This window comes from Aythya ferina, assembly GCF_964211825.1.
Source record: "Aythya ferina genome assembly, chromosome: 3".
NCBI lineage: Eukaryota > Metazoa > Chordata > Aves > Anseriformes > Anatidae > Aythya > Aythya ferina.
This window is the reverse complement of record NC_140298.1, coordinates 19,872,013-19,891,655: the sequence shown is the minus strand read 5'-3', so window position 1 is coordinate 19,891,655 and position 19,643 is coordinate 19,872,013. Positions and strand designations below refer to the sequence as shown.

The window sequence follows — 19,643 nt, the reverse complement described above, 5'->3', positions numbered from 1 at the left end:
ACTCCTTAACCATGAACTGTGAATGAAAACAAAGCCAGTTGTGCCATTCTGCTGTTAGAGAAAACAATGTATGTGGCATCTTGACCCTAAAAATAAATGTGGGCAACCCTATGGAACTGGATATGATGACGTGCTTGCTGTTTACAGGATCAGGACCCTAATTCAGTACAGGTGGAGAAAGGGAGCCTACACTTTAGAAGAAAATACAACTATTTCAAGTGAAAAGAAGCAGCCCCACCCTATCAGGCAGTGGAAAGTATTACTGTGAATGTAGGTGTATGCGAGTTTGATTGTCTCATGTGAATGATAATGAAAACTGGGATACTCAGGGGGCCCTGATTTGTGCAGCAATATACAGGAGAGTAGAAAGAAAAGCTTGTGCTTGTCTCATACTGTTTATATACTGAGACTATTTTGTTACTCCCCAACTATATGCAATAAATATCATATAATCAAATTATGAAATAATAAAATATTTAATCGCTGAGCAAATAATTGTGCCTTCTTTCTTTCTATAACTAATCCATTTTTTTAAGTTATGGCATTTAAATAGTCTAAACAAAACCTCTATTTGAAGGGGGATTTGGATGCACTGTCTACAGATGAAAAGACTTAATACAGTTTGAAAAAATTGCCCTTTTCTCTTGACTATAAAAGAGCACAAACTACAGTACAGTGGTTTCCAAGAGAAAATGTATTTTATTTATTCCCAAAGGGATATTAGTCCATAAAACAAATTTGCAGCTTATTTTGCAGCTTTAGCTTTTATCAGCCTTTTTAAGGGTGTTGAATGATTACCCAGGAGATCACACAACACAAGCTGCTGTGGAGTAAAGGAACTCTAATACAGATAGCTCTGTGATGGGTAGAAAATATATGTGAAGAGTTTTCTTAAACTTGTTTAAAAATCTGTCACATTTAATGTCTATTTCACTGATTATTGACCTGAATTTTCGTGTCCTAATGTGAAAACAGTTTCCACCACCCCTTCCATTTTCCTTTGTCGTTAAAAGCCAACACCTAAACGGTAACTGAACTCACTTTTATTTCTGCCTCCATACAGATAGGAAGAGATAGGCCAAAGTGACAGTGATAACTGGAAAAAAAAAAGTGAAGTAAATTGTGTAAAGGCACCTCCACCTACTTCCTCAGATCTGGTGAAATTGGTCAAGGGGAGATAAGCAGAAAATAAACAAACAATTCTAATCTAGTCTTAGAGCTAGCAGAGCAGAGGAGAAGTGGCAGGGCTACCTCTCCCTCAGATTCTTCCAAGGTCTTTCTGCTGTTTCATCATCTTAGGACCTGGTGCCTGGAGTAATATAAGAATCCCTCTAGGCTAATATTGTTTAGGCTTGAAAATGGGACTCAATTTTGCAGCTTAGGACAAGGGGAGTGATGTGCAGATTTTCTAGCATGTTTTAGCTGCACTGTACAGTCCAAAATTTCTCCCAGTTCTTGATTTTTCAAAACTCTTTTAAATTATACTCTAAAGTTCAATGTTTTATTTGCCATTGTTGACTTTTTCTGCTACAACAAATAATAGTAGTCTGTGGATATTATAAAAGTAGTTGCAGTAAAGAAAAAAATGCTTTGCTTAACTTCTGAGATTTTGCAAGTCTTTGAATATTTGCATAATCTGTCATTGGTATCCCTGCTTTAAATGAGTGTCAGTGGGGAAATAATATAGCAAGTGAAAAACAAGTTGATTGAGAGAGGTTCCACATGCAAAAAACAAAGCATAAATTAGTGCTGAAAGTGTTGTACTGATGCCACAGAGATTTACAGAATTGAAATGTGGCATTTTTATGAACTGATGCTTATATATATATATAATATATATATATTTAATTTAACAAATACCTTAATTTAAACATCTAGTGTAAGTATCCTTTTAAGTTAATTCCATTTTGTCTATCAGGCAGCAAAGGAAATGTGCTTTCTGTTATAATAAGTTTTGCTTATCTTTGCATTTTTTACTATTTTGATCTGATATTTTTTTCTCCACTCTTGTCTTCGTATTCTTTCTGCTTTATCTGCAGTGGTTTATTTTTGCAACTTCAAGTTGCCTCTGTTATAATAAATTATTAACTAATTTTCATTTTCAACAAAAGACTAGTTTACTTTAAATTAGAAAGTTGCCTATTTTGTGCAGAAACCTGTGAAACTGGTAGCACATGTAACCCTGAACTCTAGTTGTGCAAAAAAAGGTTCATGGGTAAGCATTGCAAGACTGAGTACATAATGTGGTTATTACCAAACATCATTATGCATTTGATGTGTGGATCAATGTATTTAATAGAGCTTTAATTTTGAGCAGTTTTCGTATAAATCAGAACATTATTCTGGCATTGAGGTTTTAATTTTTATAATGGGCACCTTTTTTAAAGTTACTTTTTTATCAGGCTAATGAATTTTCTGCTGTGTTTCAGGCTATTTCACTGTTTATGATTTTTGTGTTACACAAGAATCTTTTAAACAAAATCCTACTGTGCTTAACTGAAGTGCTAATGTGTTGTGATCACTTCCTTGATTTGTTTTTGTTTATAGATGTCAGCACTGTAATTGTCATCCTGCAGGAGCCATTAGTGCAACTTGTCATCTTGTTACTGGACAGTGTGTTTGTAAACAGTTTGTAACTGGCTTGAAATGTGACAACTGTGCTCCTGATGCTAGTAATTTGGATGTCCACAACCTATTTGGCTGCAGTAAAAGTAAGTGGATGTTAGGTCTTAAAAAACATGTATTTCAAATTAATGTTTCATTATCGATTTTGTGAGCATTAAAATAGTTTATTTATATTATTAAAATAGTATATTTCTTGCCCTTAGTTTAGGTATTCTTCATGATTGTGAAAAACAATCATTTTTTCATTATTGTTTTTCATGATTAGGTGTTCTTAGGAGTGTTTTCTGTTGTGATGTAAAGACTGCTTAGTATTATACACACAGCTTACACTTACCAGTCTAGCCCACTTGAGAAGTAATGGCCCATAAGTCCCTTGCACTTCCTACCACTTTCCTTGCAATGGCAAAAGTATAGTCCACCTTTTAGTCACATTAATAGAATAGTACTTTTACAGCTTACAGCTTAGCCCCCTGTCTTGCCATTGACAGGAGGCAGAAGTCTTGCCTTCTGGTCAGAAAATCACAAGATTTGTGATTAATTCAAAATCTGCTCCTCAGTGCAACATTACTATGCCTGTCTCCTCATGGAGTTGTTTTTTGTTGTTGTTGTTGTCCCGCCAGTTTGGAAAAATATGTGATGTGGAGCATCATAAACTGGGATGTGCGAGTCTGAGCTAATGCTGTGTTGATGGCCACATCCTGAGTTGTACTGAGTCATGTTGCAATGGAACACCTGCACTTCCACCTTTGCAGGAAGTCTGGATGTGAAGCGATGGCAAGACTTTGTCGTAACTGGTCAAAACTGAATGTTCTGATTTGCTCACTGGTCCACTGTCTCTATACTGGCAGGGATTTTAAAGAAGGAGAGGAAAGGTGTATTTAATAAGAAGATTCATATTTTAAGTTGTCTTCAACTCTGTGTTTGGAAAAAAGCTTTGAGGGCATCATACCATGGAGTGCCAAACTCTATGGATAGGACCTGAGCTAATTGTGAAAAAGTTGTGCTGTGTCTCTGTGGTACGCTCTACTGCCGTATGCAGTTAACAGCCCAGTCTTAAAAGTCTCATAACCAGTTAATGAGGTACTCTGCAGATGCTAATTGGTCATTTCTGTTAGCAGACCTAATTGATAATGGCCTGACCAGACGTATAGTGAGAGTTAGCTCATGTAGCCATGTGTAATGCAACAACAAGTTTAGATATTCCCAAGTAATCTCTGCAGTGTGTTTCTGGATCCTCTTTCAACAAAATACATCTCTGTATTTTGCACAGGCATCTAGGCATGATATATCATTGTGATATGCACATACTGTGGACTTGCAAGTAGAGATGTATATGCACAAAGAATTTGTTTACAAGGACCCTTTGATTCTTGTTTGTATTTGGATTGTAAATCCCTTTGAATTCTGATTAATATATATAGCAGAATGCATAATACTATAAATGGGATAGAACAACGGTAATGTTTCAGAGGTGATTGTTCTCAAAGTTTGGAATTGTTTAAGATACAATTTTGTATTGTTCTTCCCTTTACTCTTCTGTAGAACATATAGTGTCTGTTCACTGTGCAGATAGTTGATTGGTTGTTGTTTCTTTTAAAAATGTAGGATGTTTCAACTGAATGTATAATAATAATAATATATGTCACTTTTATGATGCTGTTCATCTTCAAAGTGCTTTACAAACATAAACCAACCTACTTATTTATGTTGGGATATACATTGGATAAAGGTCAATGGCAATTCAACTATAAAATTGATTAATAATAACATGACATAGATAAATAATATCATAGATTTTAGTTAGAAAAAATACATCGTCAGTATTCTAAATGACATGCGGAGTCCTCTTCTGGACATAAGTGATATAGCAATTGCTGTCTTTTGATTATTCATACCAAAATACTTGTTGCATGGATAAAGAACTTTGACTTGCTTTGATATTTGTGATTATTTTCATAGCAATACAGTATTTTTTTATACACATCTTTACTTGTCTTTCCTTTTAATAGCAAATGTAAGCTGCTATCACTATGCAACTAATATTTTTTAATGTAGAGACCTATTTTCAGTTTTTCTGCTCAACAATATCTTAGACACACCATAAACAATTCTGAAATACAATACTTTGCTTACACATCTAAAATGTAAAACAGCAAATATGGGAGCAATATGTGATAGTGAGAGACTACTCACCGGAAAATAAAGGTTATGCCAGTAAGTTTGATTGCTCTGGTATTTTATGCATGTATTGTATGGAGGGAAACCTTCCAAAAATGTCAGGGATTTAGGATTCTTAAACTTGACTGCTGTAGACTCTTTAACATATATTCACTTCATAACTCAGCTGAACTCAAAAACTTTAGACTGGCAGCAAAACAACGTATGCTTTCTAATTGGGGATGAAGGTTGTGTCCTGTTCAATGCAATGGATTCTAGAAATATTTTCTGCTATTTCTTGGCTGAGATACTGCAGAAGGAAAAGGGTTTTTCATTATCGTACTCTAAGTAAAGAGCTTCAACTCATATTTTATATATATGTTTAAAAACCCATATGTAATGACACCCGCTGATGTTGGCGTAATTCTCTACATCTATCACTTGTGTGAATTGAGGTCCTCGTGTCATTTCCCATTTGTAACTTCACTCTTTGCTTCTTTTCTCCTGTTAGTTTGACTGAACAGATTTTGATAATTATCTTTTGGTGATTTGTGTACATTAAGCAAATATCCACACAACAGAGATGATGATCATTTGTAAATAGAAGGAGAATGACAATCATTTATAAATAGAAGGAGAAAAAAATAATGAAAATCTATATGCTTCTAATGTTTCTATTTCTAGGGAGAAAGGGATGGTTTTGTATCTAGTACATGGTAGCTTGCTCCATGTATTGATTTCTGTACTTCCCCCCAATATTCTGGGCAAAATGTTGTCCTGTAGATCCCTTGTTTTTCCCTCCCTTGGCAAAGAGGGTAGGGAAATAGCACAGTCTGACTTTGAGTCAACCTATAGCAATTACTAGCTGCCAAAGGAGACCAGAGTTGTTCAGTACTAATGCATAGTATAGGGAAGGTACGAGAGTAATGCTGTCACATATAACACAGCGAGTGGGGATCTCATAGCAGGATATGGACTCATGCTCTGAGTTAAATAACATAAATGTATTTATGTGCACATAAATGTATGGATATATAGGTGTCTATGAATATATATATTTTTTTCTGAGTGATAGCCACATCTTATAAAGAACCATGATCATACATTTGAATTTGAAGGGACATGGAAGAAACTTTGACCAGCTTTCTAATAGTGTGAGACTTTTGGCCAGAGAACTTCAGGCTTGTTTATGTCTTTACAGATAGTAGTGCAATTAAGTAACATTTTTTCTGAAGTTAATGGAGGTGATAGCAGAGTAATATTTTGGTAAATAAGAATTTCAAGCCTATTTCTTAAAATGTTAAGATGCCTCGCTCTCATTGATTTATAATTTCATTGGAAACAAATAAAAGTAAATTGCCTAAATAAAATAATTGCCTTCACAATCTGCCCCTGTGTTTTATGTCAGTTAATTAGATAGGCATATTGTAACACTTCAGTAAAATGTGTAGTTAGTTAGACTTTTCATTTCTGTTCTATTAGAGGAAGTTTATGCCAGGCCTATGCTAAAATTGAATGAATCCTCTGAAAAAAAAAAAAAAAATTATAATTGAACTATAGACTCCAGTAATGTGACCAGATAAATATGTTCCCTTTTTATAGTAGTCTTGAAATATATTTGGCTAAAAAAAAAAAAAAAAGAAAAAGAAAAAAAGGCAGAAAAAAGTGGTTTTGGAAAATTGTGGTGTATTTGCTTTAATTTTGGGGAGCAGGAATTAAGGGCAGGAATTAATTTGTCATTTGTTTTAATGTGTACGTTTGTTTGATGTACTTGGATAACAAGCTTTCTTGGAGAGTGTTTGGATGGATCAGTTCCATTTATGAATGTCTTGCCTGGGTGATTGTATGTTTACATACAGCTTTTCTTTGAAGAAAAAATACCTTTTTCTTTATGCTTTTATTTATTTGTGTAATTATTGATTACATTCATTATTAAATACTCTTTTTTTTTTTTTTTTTTTTTTTTTTTTTTTAATATATGTGTTTTAGCTCCATTACAGCAACCACCTCCTACAGGAGAAGTTCTCAATTCCTCTGTTATCAGTCTTTCATGGAATTCTCCAGACTCTCCAAATTCTAACCGGCTTACATATCTACTGTATAGAGATGAGACTGAAATTTATGCAGTAGAAGACTATTACCCCTATAGTAAGTATTTATAAGATGACATCAAAGTTTTTGTGTATGTGCAAATGTGTATATATTTGTATAATTTTCTTAATTATTTCTGCCTCCTGTCATTATCATCCTTTGTGATTTTTAATACTTTAACTTCCTTTAGTGTTATTAATGTTTCTTGAAAGAAATTAACACCCTGGACAAAAATCAGTAAAGTGAATCATACAAAATGGCTGATAATTTTTTACTTTTGAATCTAAAACACCTTACTAAAAGCATTCCCTGCGAAAATACACAGGCTACAAAATCTAAGAGAGGCACTGCTAAAATCCTGGATAAAGAATTGGGGTGAATGGAATAGACCATAAAGTGCTTAAACTTTTTTTTTTTTTTTTTTTTTTTTTTTAAATCCTCCTGGTTTTAAACTGTTAACAGATTAGGAAAGCTTTTTATGGTCTAACTTTTAGCACCTTTTGTTAAGCTATCAGTGTAGTTCCTGGTTTGCCTTTTGCAGCACCACTTTCTTGATGTTGAGGCTTGCAAAGGGATCCTCAGAAGGCAGTCCTCAAGGATTTTGCACTCTGTCCTAGATGGAAAGGCTGTTTTGTGCTAATATTGATCCTCTTATCAAAGAAAAGAAGATTTGGATTCTGATTTTACATATATACTGTACACAAGTGTTTTTTAAAAGGATAGGTATGGTTTAATACCCCTAAACTTAGATTTCCCTTCTAGCAGCTTCTTTGCTGCATATTCATACCAAAAGAGCTTCAGTATTTTTCAGAAGTTAAGACTTTCTAATTGTTGGTATGTACCCTGCAGTATGTGTGGGAGAAAGACTTATACAGTGAAATAAGGTTCATAAGGTTTATCTATTTTTTTTTTTTTTTAATGTTCTGGTGCATTCTGCTTTGTTACAATTGATTACTGCATGTAATCAATTGGCTTATGCTTGAATGGGATACTCTGCAGTATGTACTGTGAAGGAAGGTATGCAATCCATGCATGGGATTAACTGACTGAGAGGAGAAAAAGAAAAATTATAATAATAGAAAAAAAAGAAAATAAAAAGTAAAACAAATAGAAAATATGCCAATCCCTTATTTGCTTTAAAAGTCTAAATTTAGTAAAAAAATATTGTTATTTCAAAAGTGACACTATTATATATTTTCTTGTCTTAAATTTGTGCTCTGTAATGTAATAAACTCAGAGTGCATTATTAAGGATGTTATTTCATGACTCCACTTACATACTTTATAGAGTGAAAAAATCTGAATATCATTATCTGGATAATGAAACTGTTTCTACTTAATAAAATGTTTCTACTTAATAAAACTTTCAATTTCTGAAAACAGATTTGGTTTAAAAAGGCATTTTTGACATTTTCTGGCAAAGAATCTAATTACTTTCTAAAAATTAAATTCTAAAAATTTAATTAATTTCTAATTAATGATGTGAAATCATCTGCTGGCCTTTGAATGCCAAAAATACTTTGTTAATGCTATCAGAACTTTGTTTTATTTTAAGAAAAATTAGTTTATTACTTTTTTTCTCAGTATATCATGGAATTTAGAATGTTTATGATATATCCTGTGAATGCAACAGGATAATGAATGTTACTTTATAAATAAATGAAAGTTTTATAGAAACACTGAACTTTCCAAGGAAAAAATAAGAATAATCCTCTAAACTGTACTGGAGATCTGGCTGATACTATTGTAAAATGCCTAATTAAAACACTGTTTTGCTAACTGCTCTCAGAAACCAGAGGCTCAGTAGATACCAGTCTGTCTTAAGGCTAAAATGAAATACTTGCTCTAAAATGTGGGGGGAAAAGGGTACTTAAGATTCTAACTCCAAATCACACAGGTTCTAGCTTTATTTTTATTTTTTTTTTTATTTTTTTTTTATTTTTATTTTTTAATTTGTTTATTTTTATCTAGCCTATATTCCTATCAAAATAAAACTTACCACCTAGTTATCAATTGTTCATCAGCATTGAAAAAACTTGCTGAATTCAATCCAGTGTCTTGTAATGCACACAGATATTGCAAAAGCCACTACTGCTGCTGGCAGAGCCATTTTGGAACCTTGCCTAAAGTACTAGGGTTTAAAAGAGTAGAAGATGAGAGTACCCAGTCCCTTTACTGCTGAACTCCATTGACAAGTTTGTGATCATGTGTGTAGTTAATGTGCTTTAAGCAATTACTGGGGCTGCTGCTGCTTTTGTACTACAATGCCAAAGACTGAATATCTAGCAATACAGATTATTCTGTGGTGGTCTTTATGTTGTACTTAGGGCTGTCTTGCTTGTGCAGATGTACGGAGAGGACTGAGATCTGGCCTCTCCTTTTGCTTTGAAGAAGTTTTCAGAGTATCCATGCTGTAGCATATAATATACTGTTCACTGTTTCTTAAACCAAAACTATGTATGACATCAGTTGTATATAAATTCATATTGTGCCATGGCTGGTCATAGGCTAAGATGCCTAGCTGCTTCTAGGATATACCTGAGAGGTATTCGTGGTCATGGCTGCTAAAAAGCTATCTAACATAATGGAAAGTGAGAGGTGAGGAAGGTAAATACAGGCTTCAGACCTTTTTAATAAGTATTTGCACTTCTGTTTCATTCTTCATCCAAGATCAAGTGCTTTACAAATGAACTATTAAGCACTGTTTTAGAAGTGAGGACATGAAAGCATAGAAAGGTCAAATATGTGGTCTTATTCTATGAAATAAATGAAAAAAGAGGTGTAAAATTTCATGGATTTTTTTCTATATCAGCTCCACTAATACTGATGCTGATTTACATTTGAAATCATTATTTCCAAGCAAAGGATGAATAATAAGATAATTGTACTAATCTTGTTCATGATGAAAGCAGGAACTAGGAGGAATTCAGTGGAAAATCTGTTTCTCTGGTGTTGGCAATGTACATTGGGAGATTTAAAAAAAAAAAACAAAAAACTGAGAAGTTACGATGATCATGATGATCTCAAGAAGGGTATGCAAACGTGCATAAATATCTTACATATTGAGCTTGTTGGAAGGACCTTAAGTATACAAAATAAGATTTTTTAAAAATGTGTTAGACTGATAAAATTTTCTTCTCACCTGTTTGTTTTAGGTATTCAGACCTTCATTGATAGCACCTTATCTCCATATACCTTCTATTCCTACTACATCCAAACCAGCAACATTCATGGTTCTACTAGAAGTGCCTCAGTGACATACAGAACAAAGTCTGGGACACCTACAGGAAACTTGAACTTAACTCCAGTCTTTCCTGTTAGTCACCACTCTGTTTTGCTTTACTGGACAGCCCCATCAAATGACTCTGGGCCCATAGAGAAATACATTTTGATGTGTACTGGCTTGGTTGATCTTCAGCCTTGTGGCCAGTATGAAGGCTTAAAAACTTCAGCAATTATTTGGAATCTCATGCCATTTACCAAGTATGTTTTTTCTGTGCAAGCTTGTACTTCTGGAGGTTGCTTAAAGGGCCAGCCAGTGACAGTAATTACTGCACAAGCTCCTCCAGAAGGGCTACTCCCACCGGTTATAAAAACCATCAGCTCTACAGAACTGTCTGTGGAATGGTCACCACCTGTGAAACCAAATGGTAGGACATATATTTATTTTCACAAGTCAAAAATTTTGCAAAGAAAAATCAGTATTTTTCTCTAATTTGATTAGAATATCCTTAGCTGTGGGACATAAACTGAGAATAAAGTAAGGAATCATCTGAATTTGCCTGACACCACTAAATGTAGTCTTGGAGTCTGTTTTGTTGTTTTGGAGTCTAGAACACCGATGTGCTGGGTTCAGGATTTAGGCCTTAGATTCAGGATTTAGCCCTTAGTGGCATCTGCTGCATCAGAAAAAGCACATTTATAATTAAACATTTACAGTAAAATTAATTTTTTCCTAATTTGCCAAATAGGCTAGTTCAGACAGATGTGTGATATTGCTGCATAAAGCATAAACAAGCAGGCAATAGTTATGAAAAGAATCTAAAAATTAACAGAGAAATCTGTTTTTAAAACCATTTGTCATGTGTTGTAACTAATTCTATTACCAGTGTAACTTTGTTAGGGATTATGCTATTGCCAAGAGTTGCTGGTCTAACTTGCCTAATAATATTTTAGGTTTTTGAACCTGAGAACACAGCTGTTGTAGGATACTTTTGTGATGCCACGAATTTTACTGGTAAACACTTTATCTCTTGATATACATGCCATTGAGCTTTGTGATCTTGCACTTACAAGCACTAATATTTGTGCATTCTAAACCAAGCCTGTTTATCTCTTCACAAAATGAGCCTATTTCTCCGTTCCCAAAATGAGCAGGTGTGTATTGGGGGCTTAGCATTCTCTATGAACATTTTTGCTAGCTTTTACCAGGTGAGACAGGAAGAATGCCTCTAAGTTTTTAGAAATGCCATTCCTATAAGACAGGCCATGAAAATGTCTGTCAATACTTGTGCATCAATATGTAGCATATATTGCTCATGGTTTCCTTCATAGCAATTACCTGTGTGTAATGCCAGTACAACAGGAAGTTTTAAGCAATCCTCTTAAATTTCATTTCTGGTTAGATTTCCTGGAGTTTGCAAATGACAAACGAGAAGTTTTTAGAAGTTTATCTTTAGAAGTTTTTTCTCCTAAGCTGCCTCTCTGTTTCCGTGCATGATTACAGCCCCAAATATATATGTTATATGGTAATTAACTTCATCTCCTTTCTTCAATATCTCATCTCCTTTATTTTGGAAATCTCTAGGCAGCACTCTTGTGCTCTGTTTGTGGAGCTAAACCATTTCCGTGATCATTCCTAGGTCATGTATCTCTTCATACTGCAATGGTAAAGCCATTTTTTCCAAAGTGCTGAGACCTTTCCGTGTGTGTAATAGGTTTACTCTGATGGAAAACCCTCTTTCTCTCACACACAGATCTATGTATCTACACGCTATCCTGTAGTTGTTTCTGAACTATTAGCATTTAATTCTCACTCAAAAAAAAAAAAAAAAGTCCCCTATTCATTGTGTAAAAATAAATAAATAAATAAACTTGAAAATGTCCCTTTAGTTCAGGTATTTGTTATCAAATCCCAAAATTGTATGGAGGTGAAAATAAACAGTGTAATGCAAGAAATGGCAAAACGAGTATTTGGTTGATAACTACACAGGTTATAAAACTTCTTATGCTATATTTTCTATGATGTTGACAGATCAGTTGTTATGATTTTAAATGTAATGTTATTTTGGTGTTAGTAATTTAGTAGTATTCCAGAAATAGCTTAAATGCAATATATATATATATATATATATATATTTTTTTTTTTTTCCTCTCCCTCTAGGTATAATTATAAGATATGAACTTTACATGAGAAAATCATTTGAGAACTTTCTTACTCCTGAAATTCGTGTTTTCCAAAGCAGTGGATGGCTCAGCCCTCAACCAGTTCTGGAGTCTGCTAATGAAAATGCTTTGGCTCCACCGCAGACCAGTACCACAGTCACTGATCTTGAGCCATTCACAAAATATGAATTTTATGTGCTAGCAGTAAACATGGCAGGTAGTACATCTTCAGATTGGATATCAGGACGAACAGCAGAGGCTGGTAAATAGTGGTTTAAATTTGTTCATTGAAAACTAAAGGATAAAATAAATTAGAATATATTCTTAAAGTGTTGTTGTTGTTAAGATGTGTTCAGTAGTAATTCAAATAGGGAAAAATTCTTGGTTTTTACTAAATAAAACAAAAGTCATTTTATCTCATAACCTAGCATGTTCAGTCAAAATATTTTCTTCAACATAATATCATATTGCTAAAGAAAACAAATCTGTCACTTAAAAATTTTAAGATTACAAAATGTAAAATCTATCAAGAAGTGTTTGAACTCTCTACTGTTTTCACAGTTTTTAGTTATGTGCCCTTTAAAGGGAGAAAAAATAAATAAATAAAATTGGTTTAATCACAAATATATATGAGTTGGTATGAGTAGGAATGTTGTTCAAGAAGGTATAGGAAAGAGGTTCAAGTGAGTTCTCCTGAAATGAGGCTTTGATAAGAAGCCTCATTTAAGAAAGGTGGTGGGTTTTTCATTTTTATTTATTTCCAGAACTCAAAATGGTCACTTTTGTTTTTAGAAGTATAGCATTTGAAACTTTTCATATGGTTTGATACAGGCCAGCTATCATAATACGAACCATTTCTTTTTGAGAAATTTTAAGAATCAAATCACAACAACTCTTATGACCTCACTGATCAAATTTTCAAAAAAGTGTTCCATTTGACATATTATTCTGAAATAACAGGTACTTATTTCAATGCTTACACCAGAAGAGTATGTTTTTTAGTCTGATACAGCCTCTGTTCTGCAATTAAACATTTCAGTTACATCACTGATGCTATTGTTTGCCAAAAGCTTGAAAGTTTTTCAGGCCTGAGCCTAAAAAGCTACTGGCTAAAATAATTCCCTTTTCAAAATGAGTCTTTGTGCTTATCTGTTCTTAAATACTGTATGTTATAAAAGTGTTAAATTGTATTTGGAAAGAGGTCCATTAGTGTGGTTGTACGTAACAGAAGTGCTGTGAGTTGGTATCCTATTATTACAGAGTAATCAGGTGGGGATTTAACTGTGGTGCAAACAATCCTTTTACAGATTTAGCTATGGAAGACAAGGGAACGGTTTTGTTAGAAGTGAGAGACATGTTAATTTCAAACTGGCCTAGCAAACAAAATTGCTTTTAAGATGCTGAGGTATTGAACACTTTTTGCTTTTATCAGTTTTTTCCCAGGTTGCATGAAGTTTTTCTTCAAGAGTTTTTCATTTGTATGTATTTTCTACCTGCTGCAGTTAAAGGCTTTATTGTCAATTAGGATTTCTTTTAAGACATGGGCAGAGTTTTGTTCTGCATTCATGGACAGAGTAGAAAACAAGAGAATGATGTACTTTTTATGCACTATCAAAATAACGAGCAAATTCCAGTTAGGCTTGAAAACATAGTTAAAAAAGAATCGAATTGGAAAAGACTGCCTGAAATGGTGTTTCACAAATACTGTGTGAAATGTGGCATTATAATTTGTGTAATTTTATAAATGTTTTTATATTAATTTGATTTCAGCCCCAGTGTTCATGCCAGCTCCTTCAGTATTCCCACTTTCACCATTTTCGCTCAATGTGTCGTGGGAAAAACCTGAAGATAATTTATCAAGAGGAGAAGTGATAGGATACAGCATCAGTTTGATGACTGAACAAAGGTTCTTGCCACCATTTTCCCAGGTAGTATTTTTATGATAAATTTTTCCTAAATTGTAATAGGAAAACTGATAAAGTCCGATGTCCTTCTTGATGTTTGTGAATTATTTGACTGATTTTCTGTATATCTCCTGATGTAAGTTTTTCACTCATCACTTCATCTTGACTGTTCTGTAATGTTTATACATTACTTTAAATCTAAAAGTTTTATTCCTGAGATGACTTGTTTTCAGTTGTGGGTAAGATTCAAAATAAGGAAGAATCAGATTGATCAACAACATTTTAAATTGCCTTGATCTTTGCATGGTCTGATTCTATATTATTGTTATGTTTGCTGATATGCTTAAAGTCATGGTGTCTGGAGGAATTTATACCTACATTAAAAAGATAATTGTCTGGACTCCTGGATAATGGACAAGTCTTTGGATTGGGGAAACCTAAAACAGCAGAAAAAATACTTTATAATATCTAAACGTGATTTTTAAATACAGTTGTAATTTTAGAATGGCTGGGTTTGGCAAACAAATACCATGGTTTTTGGAATATATAATAATACAGAATAATAATATAATAATGGAGTAATACCATATTTGTTACTATTACATGGTAGTAATAGTAATCTAAAACCTTAAGAATGGGCAAAAATACACCGACATATATAATGAGGGTGTAGGAGTGGATCTGGTGCTCTGATGCTGTATTTCTCACTTCACTATTGAATTTTGGTTTTCAGACCACAAATGGGCCTCAACTTGTTTGTCTATATAATGGGAATAACACTAATTACCTACCTCCTAACACTAACTACCTACCTCCTGTAGCTGTTGTAACAATATATATTCAGTCTTTAGCGGCAATACCGGATGTTCTCTGGATACTCAGTACCCTGAGCTGGTGGAAGGGGATGGGGAGCAGGATGTGGCCCTCACTATCCACGAAGAAATGGTTGGCGACCTGCTACGGCACTTGGATGTGCACAAGTCGATGGGGCCGGATGCGATCCACCCAAGGGTACTGAGGGAACTGGCAGAGGAGCTGGCCAAGCCACTGTCCATCATTTATCACCAGTCCTGGCTATCGGGGGAGGTCCCAGTTGACTGGCGGCTAGCAAATGTGACGCCCATCTACAAGAAGGGCTGGAGGGCAGACCCGGGAAACTACAGGCCTGTCAGTTTGACCTCAGTGCCAGGGAAGCTCATGGAGCAGATCCTCCTGAGAGTCATCACGCAGCACTTGCAGGGGAAGCAGGCGATCAGGCCCAGTCAGCATGGCTTTATGAAAGGCAGGTCATGCCTGACGAACCTGATCTCCTTCTATGACAGAGTGACGCACTGGGTGGATGAGGGAAAGGCTGTGGATGTGGTCTACCTTGACTTCAGCAAGGCTTTTGACACCGTCTCCCACAGCATTCTCCTCAAGAAACTGGCTGCTCTTGGCTTGGACTGGTGCACGCTTCGTTGGGTTAGAAACTGGCTGGATAGCCGGGCCCAAAGAGTCGTGGTGAATGGAGCCAAGTCCAGTTGGAGGCCAGTCACCAGTGGCGTCCCCCAGGGCTCGGTGCTGGGGCCGGTCCTCTTTAATATCTTCATCGATGATCTGGACGAGGGCATCGAGTGCACCCTCAGTAAGTTCGCAGATGACACCAAGTTAGGTGCGTGTGTCGATCTGCTTGAGGGTAGGAAAGCTCTGCAGGAGGATCTGGATAGGCTGCACCGATGGGCTGAGGTCAACTGCATGAAGTTCAACAAGGCCAAGTGCCGGGTCCTGCACCTGGGGCGCAATAACCCCAAGCAGAGCTACAGGCTGGGAGAGGAATGGTTGGAGAGCTGCCAGGCAGAGAAGGACCTGGGAGTGATGGTGGATAGTCGGCTGAATATGAGCCAGCAGTGTGCTCAGGTGGCCAAGAAGGCCAACAGCATCCTGGCTTGTATCAGGAACAGTGTGACCAGCAGGGCTAAGGAGGTGATCGTCCCCCTGTACTCGGCTCTGGTGAGGCCGCACCTCGAGTACTGTGTTCAGTTTTGGGCCCCTCGCTACAAGAAGGACATTGAGGTGCTTGAGCGGGTGCAGAGAAGGGCGACGAAGCCGGTGAGGGGCCTGGAGAACAAGTCCTACGAGGAGCAGCTGAGGGAGCTAGGCTTGTTCAACCTGGAGAAGAGGAGGCTCAGGGGTGACCTTATCGCTCTCTATAGGTACCTCAAGGGAGGCTGTAGCGAGGTGGGGGTTGGTCTATTCTCCCACGTGCCTGGTGACAGGACGAGGGGGAATGGGCTTAAGTTGAGCCAGGGGAGTTTTAGGTTAGATGTTAGGAAGAACTTCTTCACTGAAAGGGTTGTGAGGCACTGGAACAGGCTGCCCAGGGAAGTGGTTGAGTCACCATCCCTGGAGGTCTTTAAAAGACGTTTAGATGTAGAGCTTAGGGATATGGTTTAGTGGGGACTGTTAGCGTTAGGTCAGAGGTTGGACTGGGTGATCTTGGAGGCCTCTTCCAACCTAGAAATTCTGTGATTCTGTGATTCTGTGATATTTGTGAATTGTTCTGGTCACAGGCTTGTAAGATTTTTCATTTAAATAACCATCTGATAAAGAAGTTATAGAAAAGATAACATCTTCCCCTCTAACTGATAGCTTGAAATAACATTAGCATGAAACAAATTCAAATGTCTGTAGGTGTTAGTTATTCCCATTCCTTCTAATGCCTCCTAATCACGTCATTCATTCAGTGGTGATCAGATTTCACCACTTAATAGTGTCATCCTTGTCATCTGGGTTGTAGCTGCACAGTTAGTAGTGATAACTGCACCACCACACAGTTTTATGAGGCAATAACTTTGTTTCCTCATTTATCCACTCAGGAACAGGCTTATTACCTCATAAAACAGTGTGATGGGAAGTATTATCATTTAAATCCTAGCTTGCTGAGATTCTCCAAAATAATCCTCTCCCTCAAGTGGTCCTTGCAAGCTTTTCCACATCTAAATGAAGGAATCTGCAAATTCAGAGACAAGTTTCTTATTAGTGAATATGTCACTGATTAATAGGAAGGAAAATATTATTAACAAACTTTTATATTCCAATGTGTTTGCTTTGCAGGTTTTGCATATAGCTGAGGCTTACGAGCTTTCCTATGTAGCAACAGGGTTAAAACCGTACAGGACATACAACTTTACTATTACTCTCTGCAATCAAATTGGTTGTATTACCAGTGATCCAGGAATGGGGCAAACCTTGGCAGCTGGTAAGGAAACAATCTGTATTAAAGTGCAAAGCTAATACACAGTTTACTAATGAATGCCATTAAGATGATCATAGTTTGATGCACAGTGACAGGGGTAGGTGTTCTATTAATACAATGTGACTTGCTTAATTATTATTTGTTTACCTTGACAGATTAAAAACAAAACATTTTCAGCGAACATTTAAGTTACATTATTACATTATGGCAACAGGATGCATGTTCTGCTCTCTCAGTTGCAAGTTATGGATGTCTCTATATATTTGTTCACATTTATTTAAGCTGTAACTGTACATAAGTGTTGCTGAGCCCATTCCTTCATTTATGATGCTAAGTTGTTCATTTATTGTTCATTTTTATAGTGTGTGTCACATTTACATAACAGAGCATGCAAAGTGTAAGTACTATGTAATGCCTTGCTTAACCCCCGAAGGGAGAGTTGCACGGTTTTTATGCATGACTAACATAGGTAAATAGTATATTTGTGTGTCTAAATTGGAGGTGAGATCCATGCTTTGCATCTGTTCTCTTGACAATGCTTATTTAACTCCTGAGATTTAAGATATTTTGTAGATATGTATGCTTAAACTTCCCTAAGAAAATGGTAATTAAGAAGATGCATAGTTGTGTCTGTACACCTTAATAAATTTTCACTTTGAGCTAATTTCAACCACATATCAAGGATTTCAAAGATACTAACTTTCTACAAATTTAGAATAAAATAAGCATTGATATAGAACAGGGATGGAAGAAGCCTGCATTTACTTTGAAGAAAAGACTGGTATGAAATCACTTCTTAGACATCCAAGGATCAAGAGGGTTTTGAGACAGAAATTGTTATGAAAATCAGCTTCATGAGTCTTTTCATGCAATGAAGTAGTTAGTATTGATCTTTACTACTATGAGCTCAAAATGCATAGTATGTGACATACCTGCAGACTACTTAATGTTGTGGTTTTCTTTTGTATAGCCATTTAAAACAGATTCATTACTTTCACAATATTAGCATTTTCAGTTAGTAATTAGTATTGTTGTCATATGGATGTTGTGATGATGATTTTGAAATTACCTCTCTTATGTAATTTGGTCTCCCATAGGAAAAAAAAATCTGAAAATTTCTCATGTGCAGAATGTTTTCATTTGCTCCCTGGGCTGTGTTTGAGTTGCCTGAATTCCACCAAAGCTCTTCTGCATAATCAGTGAAGAAATATAGGAGCTTCCAGATAGGGAATAAGAAGTTACCCAGAGCCAGTAAATAGCTAGGTTTATATACATGAACTGAAGTGGAATTTAAGCTATTGAGATAACACCTCTAGTATGCCCTGTGTTCTTGATCCATTTATTTAATTGCCTTTCCTTTTGTTCTCAAGAGGAGATACCTCTTGACATGTTCCTTGATTCACAATTTTTCTTTGTGTTTTTGTGGGTGAAGATTGCTCTGTCTCTCTTCTCTCTTCCTGAATTGCTGGTGCCAAAATTTGTTTCTTCATACTGCAGCCTCATAAAGTTTCAAGCTGGCCATCTACAGAGTCTTGTATTTGTATGAGTATGACTTTATCCATTGCACACAGCCATGCAAGGAACAGAGTTCCAGTCTGTGCTGATAATCATGGAAACAAATGTGACCTAAATGGCACACCTTATTACTACAAACAATCCAACTTTGCATTTATACATTTGTTAAGAGAATCAGAAACAATAGCTTAGTTATGCTTAGTTACTACCTACTCCCTGGTTGTGTTAATGTTTAGAGACCTACCACATCAAAGAAGACGGGAGAATACAGAATAGAATAACAAACACATCCTAAATTATTAGCTATTTTGCAGTGTAGTCTTTTCTTGCTTACCTTTGTAGGCCTTGAAAGCAGAGTCTTGTAGTGGGTTCCTTTTGTCTTTTTAAAGCATGTTAAAGGAATGTCTTAAATTTTATCAAATTAAAGAGTAAAACACTTAAATTATACATGTCATTTTATCTTTCATCATTTGCATTTTTCATTTCTGGAGAAAATTAGTTAATAATCTTCAGGTTTTGTGTGCATGTTCCATTTTGGGAAGCATAGTGAAACTGTGTTTTCACAGAAAATTTAAAAGAGACACTACTTACGTGATGACTGTAGATCAAAGCATGTTCAGACTTGGAACAAAGTTAGGAGAAGCCAGTCCCATCATTTTTAAAAATAGATGACCAAATCTTGGTCCATTAAAATCCTTTTGTGTCACTAAATGATGCAAAATGAAATTAAAA

At 35.6% G+C, this 19,643-nt stretch overlaps 1 protein-coding gene across 1 annotated transcript in view; it reads left to right on the top strand.

Moving 5' to 3' along the window:
* The window catches only part of USH2A (usherin), a 417,498-nt gene that overhangs the window by 98,580 nt on the left and 299,275 nt on the right, over positions 1-19,643 (top strand). The window contains exons 15-20 of the mRNA XM_084512774.1: positions 2,548-2,711; positions 6,772-6,930; positions 10,028-10,522; positions 12,256-12,519; positions 14,028-14,185; positions 17,255-17,399. Of these exons, the coding sequence (XP_084368900.1) occupies positions 2,548-2,711; positions 6,772-6,930; positions 10,028-10,522; positions 12,256-12,519; positions 14,028-14,185; positions 17,255-17,399 (1,385 nt within the window). The remainder of the gene's footprint in view (positions 1-2,547; positions 2,712-6,771; positions 6,931-10,027; positions 10,523-12,255; positions 12,520-14,027; positions 14,186-17,254; positions 17,400-19,643) is intronic.